Raw genomic sequence first — 17,589 nt, 5'->3', positions numbered from 1 at the left:
CGGTGGCTCACGCCTGTAATCCCAGCACTTTGGGAGGCCAAAACGGGCGGATCACGAGGTCAGGAGATCGAGACCATCTGGCTAACACGGTGAAACCCCATCTCTACTAAAAAATACAAAAAAAAAACTAGCCGGGCAAGGTGGCGGGCGCCTGTAGTCCCAGCTACTTGGGAGGCTGAGGCAGGAGAATGGCATGAACCCGGGCCGGAGCTTGCAGTGAGCTGAGATCCGGCCACTGCACTCCAGCCTGGGTGACAGAGCTAGACTCTGTCTCAAAAAAAAAAAAAAAAAAAAAAAATTGGAACGATACAGAGAAGATTAGCATGGGCCCTGCGAAAAAAGATAACATGCAAATTTGTGACATTTTCTGGGCTGGGGATGGGGGGTGCGCAGTGGCTCATGTCTATAATCCCAGCACTTTGGGAGGACAAAGTGGGCAGATCACAAGGTTGGAGCCGAGATCACACCACTGCACTCCAGCCTGGGTGTCGGAGCGAGACTCCATCTCAAAAAAAAAAAAAAAAAAAAAAAAATTATGGCCGAGCGTGGTGGCTCACACCTGTAATCCCACAATTTGGGAGGCTGAGACAGGTAGACCATTTGAGATCAGAAGTTTGAGACCAACCTGGCCAACATGGTGAAACCCTGTCTCTACTAAAAATACAAAAGTTAGCCGGACATGGTGGCCAACGCCTGTAGTCCCAGCTACTGGGGAGGAGGCTGAGGCAGGAGAATCAGTTGGACCCGAGAGGCAGAGGTTGCAATGAGCCGAGATTGAGCCACTGAACTCCAGCCTGGGTGACAGAGAGAGACTCTGTCTCAAAAAAAAAAAAAAAAATTAAGGAAAATAATAAATAAATAAATAAACGGGGGAGAGGGATGCCACCCTCTCTCCTGCCGCAACTCTCCACCTTCCTCTCCTCCCTCACCTTCCACCCTGACCCCGAGGCCCACCGTACCTAGCTTTCTCTTGTTGATCTACCTGTACATTGCCTTTCCCCCCACCCCAATGCGCCATAGAATATGAGACCCTCCGGGTCAGGGTCTGGATCTCAGCCCTCTTCGACCACAGTCTCTCAGACCCCAGCCAACTATCAAATCCAGGAAGCTACATGAAGAATCAAGTACAAGTGCACAGGGCTGGGTGACCCCACGCTTAGTCTCAGGGAGAGGGAAGTTGGACCTCTCCCAAGAATCCCTGGGCCAACCCGTTGTAAGTTACAGGCTAGCACGAGTCTATCCACTGGAGCTCTGAAGAGAGGGGGCACGCTGGGCATGTAACTAGAATCCCGCACAGGAGGAGTCCACTGAGAACCCTGGGGGAATGACCTGGGCCAGCACCCCTCCCTACCCCGTGTCCCCCACTCACTGGAGCCCAGTGGTTGGGTCCTTTGTGAGGCAGGCTGAGGGGACACTGGATCCTGAGGGTCTGTGGTCACAGTAGGTGGGAAGTCTCAGAGGAAGGAGCCCTCCCTGGGAGCCAGACCCCCATGCCATGGCGAGCGTGGTGGTGAAGACGATCTGGCAGTCCAAGGAGATCCATGAGGCCGGGGACACCCCCACGGGGGTCGAGAGCTGCTCCCAGCTAGTCCCAGAGGCTCCCCGGGGGGTGAGCAGCCGGGCCAAGGGGATCCCGAAGAAAAAGAAGGCCGTGTCGTTCCACGGGTGGGTTTGTTGCACCCTGTCAGGGATGGTTCTAACGCCCAGCACTTCCTCCAACAGAGCAGGAGTCCAACTGTGGATGCTGGAGGAAGGGGAGGAGGGAAAGCCAGCAGGTGGGGGGCAGGAAAGAGGGCAGCGGTGAAGAAGACATCAAGTCTCAGGGAGGTAGAAAGGAAGAAGGCAATGGGGATGAAAGGAGGGAGGAAAAAGCCAGTGGGGAGGGAAGAAGGAGAAGGGAGGCTAGTGAATGAAGAAGAAAGTAGGTGGCCGGGGCAGAGAAGGGAGGATAAAGTAGGCAGCGGGGAAGGAGAAGAAAGTAGGTAGTGGTGGCTGGGCACGGTGGCTCACGCTTGTAATCCCAGCACTTTGGGAGGCTGAGGCAGGCGGATCATGAGTTCAGGAGTTCAAGACCACCCTGGCCAACATGGTGAAACCCTATCTCTACTAAAAATACAAAAATTAGCTGGGCATGGTAGCGCATGCCTATAACCCCAGCTACTCAGGAGGCTGAGGCAGGAGAATTGCTTGAACTGCGACCGGGAGCCGAGATCATGCAACTGCACTCCAACCTAGGCAATAGAGTCAGACTCTGTCTCAAAAAAAAAAAAAAAAAAAAAAAGAGGCCGGGCGCGGTGGCTCAAGCCTGTAATCCCAGCACTTTGGGAGGCCGAGACGGGCGGATCACGAGGTCAGGAGATCGAGACCATCCTGGCTAACACGGTGAAACCCTGTCTCTACTAAAAAATACAAAAAACTAGCCGGGCGAGGTGGCGGGCGCCTGTAGTCCCAGCTACTCGGGAGGCTGAGGCAGGAGAATGGCGGGAACCCGGGAGGCGGAGCTTGCAGTGAGCTGAGACCCGGCCACAGCACTCCAGCCTGGGTGACAGAGCAAGACTCCGTCTCAAAAAAAAAAAAAAAAAAAAAAAAAAAAAGAAAAGAAAAGAAAGTAGGCAGCAGGGAAGGAGAATAAAGCAGGCAGTGAGGACAGAGAAGGGAGAAACTTGTATACAGTGAGAGTGGAGTCACAGGGCGTGAGGTATGGAGAAAGGAAGACAGGAGGGGCCAGACACCGTGGAGCTGCTTCTCGACCTTTCTGCCTGTTTCTCCTCTGCAGGGTGGAGCCCCAGATGTCCCACCAGCCCATGCACTGGTGCCTGAACCTCAAGCGGTCCTCGGCCTGCACCAATGTGTCACTGCTCAACCTGGCCGCCATGGAGCCCACCGACTCCACAGGGACAGACTCCACAGTGGAAGACCTCAGCGGCCAACTCACGCTGGCCGGGCCGCCTGCCTCCCCCAGCCTACCCTGGGATCCGGATGACGCAGACATCACGGAAATCCTGGTGAGGGCCCCCCACACCACCTGCTGGGGAAGACCGAGGTCCTCCACTCCGTGGTAGCAAATACTTAGGATGGGGATGGGGTGTTTTTGACTTGGAGTGAGAACGTTCTGGTCATTCTTTGAGATGCAGAGGAACTAACTGGGAACTGCCTCCTCCTTCTCTGGCAGCCAGCCATGAATCCGGGCGTTGGTCTTTTATTTTTTTTCTTCTTCTTTTAGAGACAGTCTCACTGTGTTGCCCAAGATGGTCTCAAACTCCTGGGCTCAACTGATCCTCCTGCCTCGGCCTCCCACAGTGCTGGGATTACAGGCGAGAGCCACTGTGCCTGGCCTGGGTGTCGGTCTTCAATTCACACAGTCAATCCCAAATGTCCCCAGTGAGGCTGGGCTCAGGAACCAGGCCAGATCCCTGCGCTTGGGGAGCTCCCAGTCTGGTGGGGGCAAAAGACACAGACTAGGGTGAGAAATTCCATAACGGAGGAGATCCCAGAGAAGGGCTCCTCAAGCCAGGTTGGGGGTATCAGGGAAAGCTTCCTGGAGGAGGATGTCTTGCAACTGGACCTTAGCGAGTGAGTAGGCGTTCTCTGAGGGGAGTCACCTAAGAATCTGGGGCAAAACTGAGAGGTGAGCAAGATTTAGGGAGATTTAGATAATTTCTGGCAAAAGTATAGAGGGTTACAAATTGGTGCTTTAACTCACTGCACCTCTGCTCCTCACCCCCCACCTGGCTTCCCCTGGGGCAGGCCTGAAACAGGCTCTACCAGATACTGAGAACTACACTAACAATAGCCATGATCTTCATGATGCTGATGAGATTCACTAGCACTTACCAGCACTTTCTATGTTCAGGGAGCCCCAGTTTTCTCATCTGTAAAATGGAGATGCATACATTCGTTTATTTTTAAATCTTATTTATTTATTTATTTATTTATTTATTTATTTATTTATTTATTTTTGAGACGGAGTTTCGCTCTTGTTGCCCACGCTGGAGTGCAGTGGCATGATCTCGGCTCACAGCAACCTCCGCCTCCCGGGTTCAAGCCATTCTCCTGTCTCAGACTCCCTAGTAGCTGGGATTACAGGCATGCGCCACCACGCCCGGCTAATTTTGTATTTTTAGTAGAGACAGGGTTACTCCATGTTGGTCAGGCTAGTCTCGAACTCCAGACCTCAGGTGATCCGCCCGCCTCGGCCTCCCAAAGTGCTGGGATTACAGGTGTGAGCCACTGCGCCCAGCTTTTATTTATTTTTAAGGCAGGGTCTTGCTTTGTGTCCCAGGCTGGAGTGCAGTGGCATGATCACAGCTCACTGTAGCCTGGCCTCAAAGGATCCTACCATCTCAGCCTTCTGAGTAGCTGGGACCACAGGCACACACTTGGCTAATTTGTTAAAAAACTTTTTGTGGCCGGGCGCGGTGGCTCACGCCTGTAATCCCAGCACTTTGGGAGGCCGAGGCGGGCGGATCACAAGGTCAGGAGATCGAGACCACAGTGAAACCCCGTCTGTACTAAAAATACAAAAAATTAGCCGGGCGCGGTTGTGGGCGCCTGTAGTCCCAGCTACTCGGGAGGCTGAGGCAGGAGAATGGCGTGAACCCGGGAGGCGGAGCTTGCAGTGAGCCGAGATCGCGCCACAGCACTCCAGCCTGGGCGACAGAGCGAGACTCTGTCTCAAAAAAAAAAAAAAAAAACTTTTTGTAGGCCAGGCACAGTGACCTATAATCCCAGCACTTTGGGAGGCCAACGCGGGTGGATCATGAGGTCAGGAGTTCAAGACCAGCCTGGCCAATATGATGAAACCCTGTCTCTACTAAAAATACAAAAATTTTCTGGGCGTGAGGGTATGCGCCTGTGGTGGCATGTGCCTATAGTCCCAGCTACTGGTGAGGCTGAGGCAGGAGAATGGCTTGAACCTGGGAGGCAGAGGTTGCAGTGAACTGAGATTGCGGCACTGCACTCCAGCCTGCGTGACAGAGCAAGACTCTGTCTCAAAATAAATAAATAAATAAATAAATAAATAAATAAATAAATAAATAATTTTTGTAGAGACAGGGTCTCACAATGTTGCACAGTCTGGTCTTAACATCAAGCAATTTTGGGGCCTCAGCCTCCCAATGTGCTGGGATTACAGGAGTACAACACCATGCCCAGCCACATATATTCTTTTTAACAAATATCTCTTTTTCTTTCTTTCTTTTTTGAGATGGTGTCTCACTCAGTAGCCAGGCTGGAGTACAGTGGCACGATCTTGGCTCACGGCAAACTCGACCTCTCAGGTTCAAGTGATTCTCCCACCTCAGCCTCCCAAGTAGCTGGGATTACAAGAGTGCCACCACACTTGGCTAATTTTTGTATTTTTAGTAGAGATGGGCTTTCACCATGTTGGCCAGGCTAGTCTCGAACTCCCAACCTCAGGTGACACCCACCTCAGCCTCCCAAAGTGCTGGGATTACGGATGTGGGCCACCGCACCTGGCCTCTCTTTTTCTTTATTTTTATTTTTATTTTTTTTCATTTTCTTGAGACAGGGTCTCACTCTATTGCCCAGGCTGGAGTGCAGCAGCATGATAATAGCTCACTGCAACCTCAAAGCCTTGGGCTTAAGCGATCTTTCCACCTTGACCTCCCAAGTAGGTGGGACTACAGGTGCACACCACCATGCCCAGCTAAACAAATGTCTTTCTTTCTTTCTTTCTTTCTGTCTGTCTGTCTGTCTGTCTGTCTTTCTTTCTTTCTTTCTTTCGTTTTTGAGACTGGTTCTTGTTCTGTTGCCCAGGCTGGAGTGACAGCATGACAGCCCAGGCACAATATTGGCTCACTGCAGCCTTGGCCTCCCCAGGTGCAGGTGATCCTCCCACCTCAGCCTCCCAAGTAGCTGTAACTACAGGCGTATGCCACCACAGCCAGCTAATTTTTTTTTTTTTTTTTTTTTTTGGAGATGGAGTCTCACTCTGTTGCCAGGCTGGAGTGTAGTGGTGTCATCTCAGCTCACTGCAACCTCCACCTCGGGTTCAAGTGATTCTCCTGCCTCAGCCTCCAGAGTAGCTGGGACTACAGGCACGCGTCACCACACCCAGCTAATTTTCATACTTTTAGTAGAGACAGAGTTTCACCATGTTGGCCAGGATGGTCTTGATCTCTTGACCTCATTATCTTCCCGCCTCAGCCTCCCAAATTGTTGGGATTACAGGCGTGAGCCACCGTGCCCGGCTTCACCCAGCTAATTTTTAAAACAAATTTTTGAGGCCGGGCTTGGTGGCTCACGCCTGTAATCCCAGCACCTTGGGAGGCTGAGGCGGGCGGATCACCTGAGGTCAGTAATTCGAGACCAACCTGATCAACATGGAGAAACCCCATCTCTACTAAAAATATAAAATTAGCCGGGTGTGGTGGCACATGCCTATAATCCCAGCTACTTGGGAGGCTGAGGCAGGAGAATCGCTTGAACCTGGGAGGCGGAGGTTGCAGTGAACCGAGATCGTGCCATTGCACTGTGGCCTGGGCAACAAGAGCAAAACTCCGTCTCAAAAGCAAAAACAAAAACTCAACTATGGTAGACAGCCATGTAGTAACCTCCGCAAGGTCAAGGTTGGAGAGCTCGTAAGAAGCAGGACCAGGACAAGAAGGCTGCTGCTTTTGTCACTCATACAAAAGGCCTTTCTCTCCCCAAGACTCCCCTGGGTTGAGTGGGGGTATTTGGAGGGGAGAGACTGAGGCAGGGAGGCCAGAGGGGAGGCTGGGCGAGGGTCCAGGGAAGGAGGAGGAGCTGCAGAGAAGAGAACACGGCAGAGAGTCTGGGCTGGGAAGGAAGCCTGGGAGACATCTCCTTCCTCAGACAGAAGAGCTCTCCGCCCTCTCTTGGGGAGTGTCTCTTGGGCAGCACTTGCAGCCGTTTGCCTCCCACCAGAGCTATTTCTGAGTCACATCCCCCAGTGGATCGTGAAGCCTGAGAAAGTGCCCCAGGCAGCCAGGATCAAGGTCTGACACAGCCGCCAGCTTGCTGTGGGGCTGCAGGGGAGTGTGGGCCTCTAAGGGCCTTCAAGTTCCTTGTCGGTGAAATGGAAAAAGTAATGACCTTGGGGTGTGTGCTGGAGAGGTGAGAGGGGGCAGTAGGATCCAGAGAGAAGGCAGGGACAGGCAGAGAGAAGGGCACAGAACCCAGAGAGAGGGGACAGAGACCCAGAGAGAGGACAGAGACCCAGAGAGGGAGACAGAGACCCAGAGAGATGGGGACAGAGACCCAGAGAGAGAGGAGGACAGAGACCCAGAGACAGAAGGGGACAGAGACCCAGAGAGAGGGGAAGGGAGACCCAGGGAGAGGGGAACAGAGACCCAGAGAGAGGCAGATAGAGACCCAGAGAAAGGAGGATGGAGACCCAGAGAGAGGGGGACAGAGACCCAGAGAGAGAGAAAGGGAGAGAGACCCAGAGAGAGGGGGATGGAGACCCAGAAAGAGGGGGACAGAGACCCGGAGAGAGGGAGACAGAGACCCAGAGAGATTAGGAGAGAGAGCCAGAGAGAGGGATGGAAACCCTGAGAGAGAAGGAAAGAGACTCGGAGGGTGGGAGGACAGAGGTTCTGGGGAAGGAACAGATGGGTCCAGTGTGAGAGAGATGGAGACTCAGAGACAGAAGAGATGATCCAGGGCTGGGCACGGCGGCTCACGCCTATAATCCCAGTACTTTGGGAGGCTGAAGTTGGCAGATCACTTGAGGCCAGGAGTTTAAGAGCAGCCTGGCCAACATGGTGAAACCTGGTCTCCACTAAAAATACAAAAATTAACCAGGTGTGGTGGCAGGTGCCTGTAATCCCAACTACTCAGGAGGCCGAGGCAGGAGAATCACTTGAACCCCGGAGGTGGAGGTACCTGTGAGCCGAGATCACGCCACTGCACTCTAGCCTGGTGGACACAGGGAGACTCCATCTCAAAAAAAAAAAAGAAGAAGAAAAAGAAGAAATGATTCATAGTAGGGAGACAGAGACCCACAGTAGGAAAGTGGGGGAGCAGAAGCCTAGAGAGATGGGGACATCACAGAGAAGGGAGATAGAGACCTAGAAAAAGGGACAGATACTGAGAGAAAAGAAAGGCAGAGACTCCAAGAGGGATGGATGACAGAGACCCAGAGAGACAAAGGCACAGTGAACACAAAACAAGTAAGAGAGACTGACAAAGGGAGATAGAGATGCAAAGAGGAGAAGACAGAGAAGACAGGGTCAGACACCCAAACTGTGGGGGAAAGGAAAGGAAAGAAACCTGGGGGAGAAGACAGAGACCTCCAGCCCGGCCAACACAGTGGAAACCCATCTCTACTAAAAATACAAAAATCAGCCGGGTGTGGTGGCACATGCCTGTACTCAGGAGACTGAGGCAGGAGAATCGCTTGAACTCGGGATGTGGAGGTTGCAGAGAGCCGAGATAGTGACACTGCACTCCAGCCTGGTGACAGAGTGAGACTCCATCTCAAAAAAAAAGAAAAAAAGAAAAAAAAGAAAAAAAGCAGACAGAGACCTAAAGAGTAGAAAGGCAGAGACTCAGAGAAAAGAAGTCAGAGACTCTGAGATTTGGGGGACAGAGCTGAATCAGGAAGAGAGAGAAACCCAGAAATAGAGGAGGGGGATAGAGACCCAGAGAGAGAAGGAACAGACACAGGGGCTGGGTGGGGACAGAGAACTGGAAAGAGGGGGACAGAGAACCAGGTGGTGATGGAGACCCTGGTTGAGAAAGTGTCAGTTTCCAGGTAGGAGGAAGGACAATGGGAACTCTGTGAAGGTAGCTGTTAGTTGTATCTCCATTTCACAGGTAGGGAAGCAGAGGCACAGAGAGGTGAAGTCCCCTCCATGAGGTCATAGGGCTAGTAACTGGGAGAAATTAGCTGACCCTAGATCCTGTTGCCTTGGTTTCCAGAACAATTACCCACAGGAAACCCAAGACCTTCTGAGTCTTCAGGTTAAAAGATACTTTGTGTAATGCTTTCTATTGCTGTGAAACCAATTACACCAAAACTTCAAACAACAACCTGGAGGGACTCAGCTGGGTAGTCCTAGCTCAGGTTGTCTCACGAGGTTGCAATCAAGATTTTGGCGGGGTCTGCAGTCACCTGAAGGTTGGACTGGGGCCAGAGGTTGTGCTACCAAAATGGGGCACTCACATGCCCTTGGCTGGAGGCCTCAATTCATTGCTACATGGGCCTCTTCATAGGTGGCTGCTTATGACATTGAGGCTATCATTCCCCAGAGGAAGAGAGAGCAAAAAAGAAACAGTTTTTCTCATGAAGTAGTCTCTTACCTCACATATCATTGATTCTACTTTATTCTATTTTTTTTATTTTTTGAGACAGTCTCTGTCACCCAGGCTGGAGTACAGTGGCACAATCTCAGCTTACTGCAGCCTCTGCCTCCCAGGTTCAAGCAATTGTCATGCCTTAGCCTCCTGAGTAGCTGGCATTACAGGTGTGCACCATCACACCTGGCTAATTTTTATATTTTTTGTAGAAACAGGGTTTCACCATGTTGGGCAGGCTGGTCTCGAACTCCTGACCTCAGGTGATCTGCCTGCCTCAGCCTCCCAAAGTGGTGGGATTAAAAGCATGAGCCACCACACCCATCCTGCCTTATTCTATTTCCTGGGTGTGAATCACTAAGTCCAGCTCATACTCAAGTGAGGCAAATAAGGCTCCATGTTTTAAAGGAATGTAAAAGAATTTATGGGCATATTTTAAACTATCACATTTTGTGGGATTTTTGTAGCTGCCCTTTACTGGGATGAGGAAGTTCCTTTCTATTTTTAGTTTGTTGAGTTTTTTTTTTTTTTTTTTTGTTTTTTTTTTTATCATCAGAGGGTGTTATATTTTGTCAAAAGCTTTTTCTGTACTGACATGATTGTGTTTTTTTTTTCCCCTTTTATTCTATTAATATGGTATGTAACATTTATTTATTTTTAGAGACAGAGTCTTGCTCTGTTTCCCAGGTTGGAGTGCAGTGGTGACATCAAAACTCACTGCAGCCTCAACCTCCTGGGCTCAAACAATCCTCCCACCTCAGCCTCCCAAGGAGCTGAGACCACAAGCACATGCCACTGCACCCAGATAATTTTTAAATTTTTTTATAGAGATGGAGTCTCACTATGTTGACCTGGCTGATCTAGAATTCCTAGCCTCAGGTAATCTTCTTGTCTCAGCCTCTCAAATTGTTGGGATGAGCCACCATGTCCAGTCACTTGTTGATTTTAGTATGTTGAACCAACCTTGCATTCCTGGGATAATTCCCACTTGGTCACGATGTATAATCCTTTTTACATGCTGCTGGATTTGGTTTGCTAGTACTTTGTTGAGGACTTTTGTGACTATATTCATAAAGAATATTGGTCTGTGGTTTTCTTTCTTTTTTTTTTTTTGAAATAAAGTCTGTTGCCCAGGCTAGAATGCAATGGCACGATCTCAGCTCACTGCAAACTCCATCTCCTGGGTTCAAGTCATTCTCCTGCCTCAGCCTCCCGAGTAGCTGGGACTACAGGCGCCTACCATTGTGCCTGGCTAATTTTTGTATTTTTAGTAGAGATGCAGTTTCACCGTCTTGGCCAGGCTGGTCTCAAACTCCTGACTTCATGATCCACCTGCTTCGGCATCCCAAAGCGCTGGGATTACAGGCATGAGCCATCATGCCTGGCCTGGTCTGTGGTTTTCTTTTCTTGTGATGTCTTTGTTTGGTATCAGGGAGATACTGTCAGCTATTTCCTGAGTTAGAAATTGCTCCTTCTATTTTTTGGTAGACTTTGAAATGGATTGTTTGTCAATTCTTTTTTTTTAATGATTGATAAGATTTACTGCTGAAGGCCGGGCGCGGTGGCTCAAGCCTGTAATCCCAGCACTTTGGGAGGCCGAGACGGGTGGATCACGAGGTCAGGAGATCGAGACCATCCTGGCTAACACGGTGAAACCCCGTCTCTACTAAAAAAATACAAAAAAATTAGCCGGGCGAGGTGGCGGGTGCCTGTAGTCCCAGCTACTTGGGAGGCTGAGGCAGGAGAATGGCGGGAACCCGGGAGGCGGAGCTTGCAGTGAGCTGAGATCCGGCCACTGCACTCCAGCCCGGGCGACAGAGCGAGACTCCATCTCAAAAAAAAAAAAAAAAAGATTTACTGCTGAAGCCATCTGGTTATAGGCTTTTCTTTTTTTTTTTTTCTTTGAGACAGAGTCTCACTCTGTCGCCCAGGCTGGATGCAGTGGTACAATCTTGGCTCACTGCAAGCTCTGCCTCCCGGGTTCACGCCATTCTCCTGCCTCAGCCTCCTGAGTAGCTGGGACTACAGGCACCCGCCACCACGCCCAGCTAACTTTTTTTTTTAATTTTTAGTAGGTTTCATCGTGTTAGCCAGGATGGTCTCGATCTCCTGAACTCGTGATCCGCCCGCCTTGGCCTCGCAAAGTGCTGGGATTACAGGCGTGCCTGGCCATCTTTGTTGGAAGTTTTAAAATTACTTTTACTAATTCAATCTCTTTACTTGTTATGGGTCTTTTCGGACTTTCTAGGTCTTGAGTCAGTTTTGGTAGTTTGTGTGTTTCCAGACATTTTTCCATTGTATCTAGATTGTCTGATACATTGGCATACAATTGTTTAGTCTTCCCTTATAATCATTTTTCTTTCTGTACAGTTGATAATAATGTCTCCTCTTTCACTCTTGATCTTTGTAATTTGAGTCTTCTCTTTTTTTCTTGGTCAGTCTAGCTAAAGATTTGTCAATTTTTTTGATCTATTCAATAAACCAACTTTTGGTTTTGTTGATTTTTATTATTGTTTTTGTATTCTCTATTTCCTTATGCTCTAATATTTATCATTTCCTTTTTTCTGTTAGTTTTGGATTTAATTTACTCTTTTTCTTTTTTTTTTTTTTTTAGACAGAGTCTCACTTTGTTGCCCAGGCTGGAGTGTAGTGGCACAATCTTGGCTCACTACAAGCTCTGCCTCCCTGGTTCACGCCATTCTCCTCCTTTAACCTCCCAAGTAGCTGGGACTACAGGCACCCGCCACCACACTCAGCTAATTTTTTGTAGTTTTAGTAGAGACAGGGTTTCACCGTATTAGCCAGGATGGTCTCGATCTCCTGACCTCGTGATCCCCGCCTCAGCCTCCCAAAGGGCTGGAAATACAGGCGTGAGCCACCGCGCCTGGCCTCTTTTTCTATTTTCTTAAGGTGGGGCATTAAGATACTGATTTTGAGATCCTTCTTCTTTTTTTTTTTTAGAGTCTCGTTCTATTGCCCAGAGTGCAGTGGTGCAATCTCGGCTCACTGTAAGCCCCGCCCCCCAGGTTCACGCCATTCTCCTGCCTCAGCCTCCTTAGTAGCTGGGAATATAGGCGCCCACCACCACGCCCAGCTAATTTTTTTTGTATTTTTAGTAGAGACGGGGTTTCACCGTGTTAGCCAGGATGGTCTCCATCTCCTGACCTCATGATCCACCTGCCTCAGCCTTCCAAAGTGTTGGGATTACAGGCGTGAACCACAGCACCTGGCCCTTTCTTCTTTTTAAATGTGTTTACAGCTATAAATTTCCCTTAAAGCATTTTTTCACCATATCACTTACATTCTGGTATGCTGTATTTTCATTTTTCTTCATCCCAAACAATCTTATAATTTCCTTTGCGATTTTTTCTTTTACCCATTGGGTTTTTAAATTTTTTTCAGACAGTGTTGCTCTGTCACCCAGGCTGGAGTGCAGTGGCATGGCTACAGCTCACTGCAGTCTCTCAACCTCTTGGGCTCAGATGATTCTCCTGCCTCAATTTCCTGAGTAGCTGGGACTACAGATGTGTGCCACAATGCCCAGCTAATTAAAAAAAAATTTTTTTGTAGAGATGAGGTCTCACTATGTTGCCCAGGCTGCTCTCGAACTCCTGGGCCCAAGTGATTCTCCCAAGTCGACCTCCCAAAGAGCTGGGATTATAGGTGTGAGCCACCATGCCTGGCACCACTGTTTTTTTTAGTGTGTTAATTTCCACACATTTGTGTGTTTCCCAAATTTCTTTTTTGTTCTTTTTTTCCTCTCTCTCTTTTTTTTTTGAGACGGAGTCTTGCTCTGTCACCCAGGCTGGAGTGCAGTGGCGCAATCTCGGCTCACTACAAGCTCCAGCTCCTGGGTTCACGCCATTCTCCTGCCTCAGCTTCTCGAGTAGCTGGGACTATGGGTGCATGCCACCATGCCCGGCTAATTTTTTTACATTTTAGTAGAGACGGGGTTTCACTGTGTTAGCCAGGATGGTCTCGATCTCCTGACCTCGTGATCCTCCAGCCTTGGCCTGCCAATGTGCTGAGATTACAGGCATGAGCCACCGCACCTGGCCCCAGATTTCTTTCTGACACTGATTGCATTTATTTATTTATTTATTTATTTATTTATTTATTTATTTATTTTGTTTATTTATTTTTTATTTTTTATTTTTTTTGAGACGGAGTCTCGCTCTGTAGCCCAGGCTGGAGTGCAGTGGCCGGATCTCAGCTCACTGCAAGCTCCGCCTCCCGGGTTCACGCCATTCTCCGGCCTCAGCCTCCCGAGTAGCTGGGACTACAGGCGCCTGCCACCTCGCCCGGCTAGTTTTTGTATTTTTTTTTTTAGTAGAGACGGGGTTTCACCGTGTTAGCCAGGATGGTCTCGATCTCCTGACCTCGTGATCCGCCCATCTCGGCCTCCCAAAGTGCTGGGATTACAGGCTTGAGCCACCGCGCCCGGCCTATTTATTTATTTTGAGACAGAGTCTCGCTCTGTTGCCAGGCTGGAGTGCAGTGGCGCGTTCTTGGCTCACTGCAACATCCGCTTCCTGGGTTCAAGTGATTCTCCTGCCTCAGCCTCCCAAGTAGCTGGGATTACAGGCACGTGCCACCATGCCCGGCTAATTTTTGTATTTTTAGTAGAGATGGGGTTTCACCACGTTGGCCAGGCTGGTCTTGAACTCCTGACCTTGTGATCTACCCGCCTCAGCCTCCCAAAGTGCTGGGATTACAGGCGTGAGTCACCATGCCTGGCCCATTTTATCCTATTTTAAAAATGTTTTTATTTTCATTTTAATTTTTAGAGATGTGTGTGTTACTTTGTTGCCTAGGCTGGTCTCAAACTCCTGGGCTCAAGCAATCCTCCCATCTTGGCCTCCCAAAGTGCAGGGAATACAGGTGTGAGCCACCATGTCCAACCTTCTTATTGTTGTTTTTTAAGAAACAGGGTTTTGCTATGTTCACCAGGCTGGTCCTGAGCTCTTGGTCTCAAGTAATACTCCCTCCTCAGTCTCCCAAAGTCCTGAGATTACAGCAATGAGTCACTGTGCCTAGCCCGTGGAGCCTATTTGGAGTTCATTTGGCATCTTGGATGTGTGGATTAATGCTCAAATCATCCAGTTTGGGAAGTTGTCAACCATTATTTCTTCAAATATTCTTTCTGCCCCTTTCTTTCCTTCTGGGACTTCCAGACCCATGGCTCTCTGAGGCTGCATTCATTCCTCTTCATTCTTTTTGTTTGTTCTTAGGTTTCTCAGACTGAATAATCAAAGTTGAGCTATGTTCAAGTTCACTGAATCATTATTCTGCTACAGAGCCCCCTCTAGTACATTTTTCACTTCAGTGATTGAACTTTTCAACCCTAGAATTTCTTTTTTGAGACAGCCTCTCGCTCTGTTGCCAAGCTGGAGTGCAGTGGCGCCATCTCAGCTCACTGCAACCTCCGCCTCCCGGGTTCAAGCGATTCTCCTGCCTCAGCCTCCCGAGTAGCTGGGACTATAGGCACCCACCACCATCCCCAGCTAATTTTTGTATTTTTAGTAGAGATGGGGTTTCACCATGTTGGCCAGGATGTTCTTGATCTCTTGACCTCGCGATCCGCCTGCCTTGGCCTCCCAAAGTGCTGGAATTACAGTTGTGAACCATTGCACCTGGCCCTTCAACCCTATAATTTCTATTTGGTTGCTTTTAATAATTTTTATCTCTTTAGTGATATGCCCTATTTGGTGAGACATTATTCTCTCATTTTCCTTTAGTTATTTAGGAATTGTTTCCTTTAGCGCTTTGAACATATTTAAAATAGCTGATTTAAAGTCTTTGCCTAGTAAGTCCAAATCTGCCCCAGCCATCCTACCCCTGAACAGTTTCTCTTGATTGCTTGCTTGTCCTCCATTGTATAGGCCATAGTTTTCCTTTCTTTGCATGCCTTATAACTTTTTTCTTCAAAACTGGCCATTTTTTATTTATTTATTATTATTATTATTTTTTGAGACGGAGTCTCACTCTGTCACCCAGGCTTGAGTGCAGTGGCATGATCTTGACTCACTTCAACCTCTGCCTCCCAGGTTCAAGCAATTTTCCTGCCTCAGCCTCCCCAGTAACTGGGATTACAGATGTGTACCACCACGCCTGTCTAATTTTTGGATTTTTAGTAGAGATGAGGTTTAACCATGTTGGCTGGGCTGGTCTCGAACTCCTGACCTCAGGTGATCCACCTGCCTCAGCCTCCCAAAGTGCTGAGATTACAGGTGTGAGCCACCGTGCCTGGCCTGAAAACTGGCCATTTAAAGTATCATAATGTATCAGGGAGTAGTGGCTCACGCCTGTAATCCCAGCACTTTAGGAGGCCGAGTCAGGCAGATCACCTGAGGTCAGGAGTTCGAGACCAACCTGGCTAATATGGTGAAACCCCATCTCTACTAAAAGTACAAAAATTAGCCAGGCGTGGTGGCGGGTGCCTGTAATCCCAGCTACTGAGGAGGCTGAGGCAGGAGAATCACTTGAACCCGGGAGGCAGAGGTTGCCATGAGCTGAGATCCTGCCACTGCACTCCAGCCTGGGGGACACAGGGATACTCTGTCTCTAAATAAATAAATAAATAAAATAATAAAGTATCATAATGTAGCAACCCTAGAAACAGATTCTCCCCACTCATAAGGATTTGTTATTATTGCTTGTTGTAGTTGCTTTTTATTATTTTTACTTATTTATTTTTATTATTATTTGAGACAGGATCTTGCTCTGTTTCCCAGGCCACTGTATAGTGGCATGATTGTGGCTCACTACAGCCTCTAAATCCCGGGCTTAAGGGGTCCTCCTGCCTCAGCCTTCTGAGTAGCTGGGACTACAGGTGTGCACTACCAAGCTCAGATAATCTTATTATTATTATTCTTTTGAGACAGCGTCTTGCTCTGTTGCCCAGGCTGGAGTGCAGTGGCGTGATCTCGGCTCACTGCAAGCTCCGCCTCCCAGGTTCACGCCATTCTCCTGCCTCAGCCTCCCCAGTAGCTGGGACTACAGGTGCCTGCCACCATACCTGGCTAATTTTTTGTGTTTTTTAGTAGAGACAGGGTTCACCATGTTAGCCGGGATGGTCTCGATCTCCTGACCTTGTGATCCGCCCGCCTTGGCCTCCCAAAGTGCTGGGATTACAGGCATGAGATCGTGCCTGGCCCCTTTTATTATTTATTTATTTATTTATTTATTTATTTATTTATTTATTTGAGACAGAGTCTTGCTCTGTGGCCCAGGCTGGAGTGCTGTGGCCAGATCTCAGCTCACTGCAAGCTCCACCTCCCGGGTTTACGCCATTCTCCTGCCTCAGCCTCCCGAGTAGCTGGGACTACAGGCGCCCGCCATCTCGCCCGACTAGTTTTTTGTATTTTTTTTTTTTTAGTAGAGACGGGGTTTTACCGGATTAGCCAGGATGGTCTCGATCTCCTGACCTCGTGATCCGCCCGTCTCGGCCTCCCAAAGTGCTGGGATTACAAGCTTGAGCTACCGCGCCCGGCCTATTATTTTTTTTTTTTAAGGGATTAAGTTTTACTGTGTTGCTCAGGCTGGTCTTGAACTTCTGGGCTCAAGCAATCCTCCCACCTCATTCTCCCAAATTGTTGGGATTACAGGGGTGAGCTACTGCACCTGGCCTATAGTTGCTCTTTAAAAAAGAGACTTTTCTGAACTATTCCTGTAATATCTGTGTTCTTTGTCATGTTTGGCCACTGAAGTGTCTGTTCTCTGATTTTAGTGGTTAGCTAATGACTGGAGAGAGATTTCCTTAAACTGGAACAACAACAAAATCTTCTAGTCTTTGCCAAATGGCTCTGTGTACCTGATGAGGCACACCTTTAACACTCAGATAGACAATTTACAACTCTACCTTAGCCTTCCCTTCCTGCTGGTGCAGCGTTTCAAGGTTTCAAGGTCAGCCAGAGGTGAAAAGCTTGGGGCCTTCTCAAAACTTTCCCAAGCATGTACACAACCCTACATAGGCCAGTGGCTTTCTAACTTCCCAGGAACTTGTTGGAATATTTCAAGGCTTCAAAAGATATCTCCATTAGATTTTCCTTTTAAGATTTTTTGGCCGGGCGCGGTGGCTCAAGCCTGTAATCCCAGCACTTTGGGAGGCCGAGACGGGCGGATCACGAGGTCAGGAGATCGAGACCATCCTGGCTAACACGGTGAAACCCCGTCTCTACTAAAAAATACAAAAAACTAGCCGGGCGAAGTGGCAGTTGCCTGTAGTCCCAGCTACTCGGGAGGCTGAGGCAGGAGAATGGCGTGAACCCGAGAGGAGGAGCTTGCAGTGAGCTGAGATCCGGCCAC

The 17,589-nt window shown here is 49.0% G+C and overlaps 1 protein-coding gene and 1 non-coding gene across 2 annotated transcripts in view; both read left to right on the top strand.

The window, feature by feature from the left end:
* The first annotated feature begins 266 nt into the window (after positions 1-266).
* On the top strand, positions 267-377 carry LOC112613645. The gene has a single exon (XR_003116974.1). It is a non-coding gene; the product is annotated as a U6 spliceosomal RNA (small nuclear RNA).
* Positions 378-1,415: 1,038 nt separating this feature from the next.
* TSKS (testis specific serine kinase substrate) overlaps positions 1,416-17,589 on the top strand; it is a 30,280-nt gene continuing 14,106 nt past the window's right edge. The window contains exons 1-2 of the mRNA XM_025368488.1: positions 1,416-1,665; positions 2,777-3,005. Coding sequence (XP_025224273.1) covers positions 1,496-1,665; positions 2,777-3,005 — 399 coding nt within the window. The 5' untranslated portion in view covers positions 1,416-1,495. The remainder of the gene's footprint in view (positions 1,666-2,776; positions 3,006-17,589) is intronic.

The sequence above is a fragment of the Theropithecus gelada genome, chromosome 19 (genome assembly GCF_003255815.1).
Source record: "Theropithecus gelada isolate Dixy chromosome 19, Tgel_1.0, whole genome shotgun sequence".
NCBI classification, from domain to species: domain Eukaryota; kingdom Metazoa; phylum Chordata; class Mammalia; order Primates; family Cercopithecidae; genus Theropithecus; species Theropithecus gelada.
This window is presented reverse-complemented; position numbering and strand designations above follow the sequence as displayed.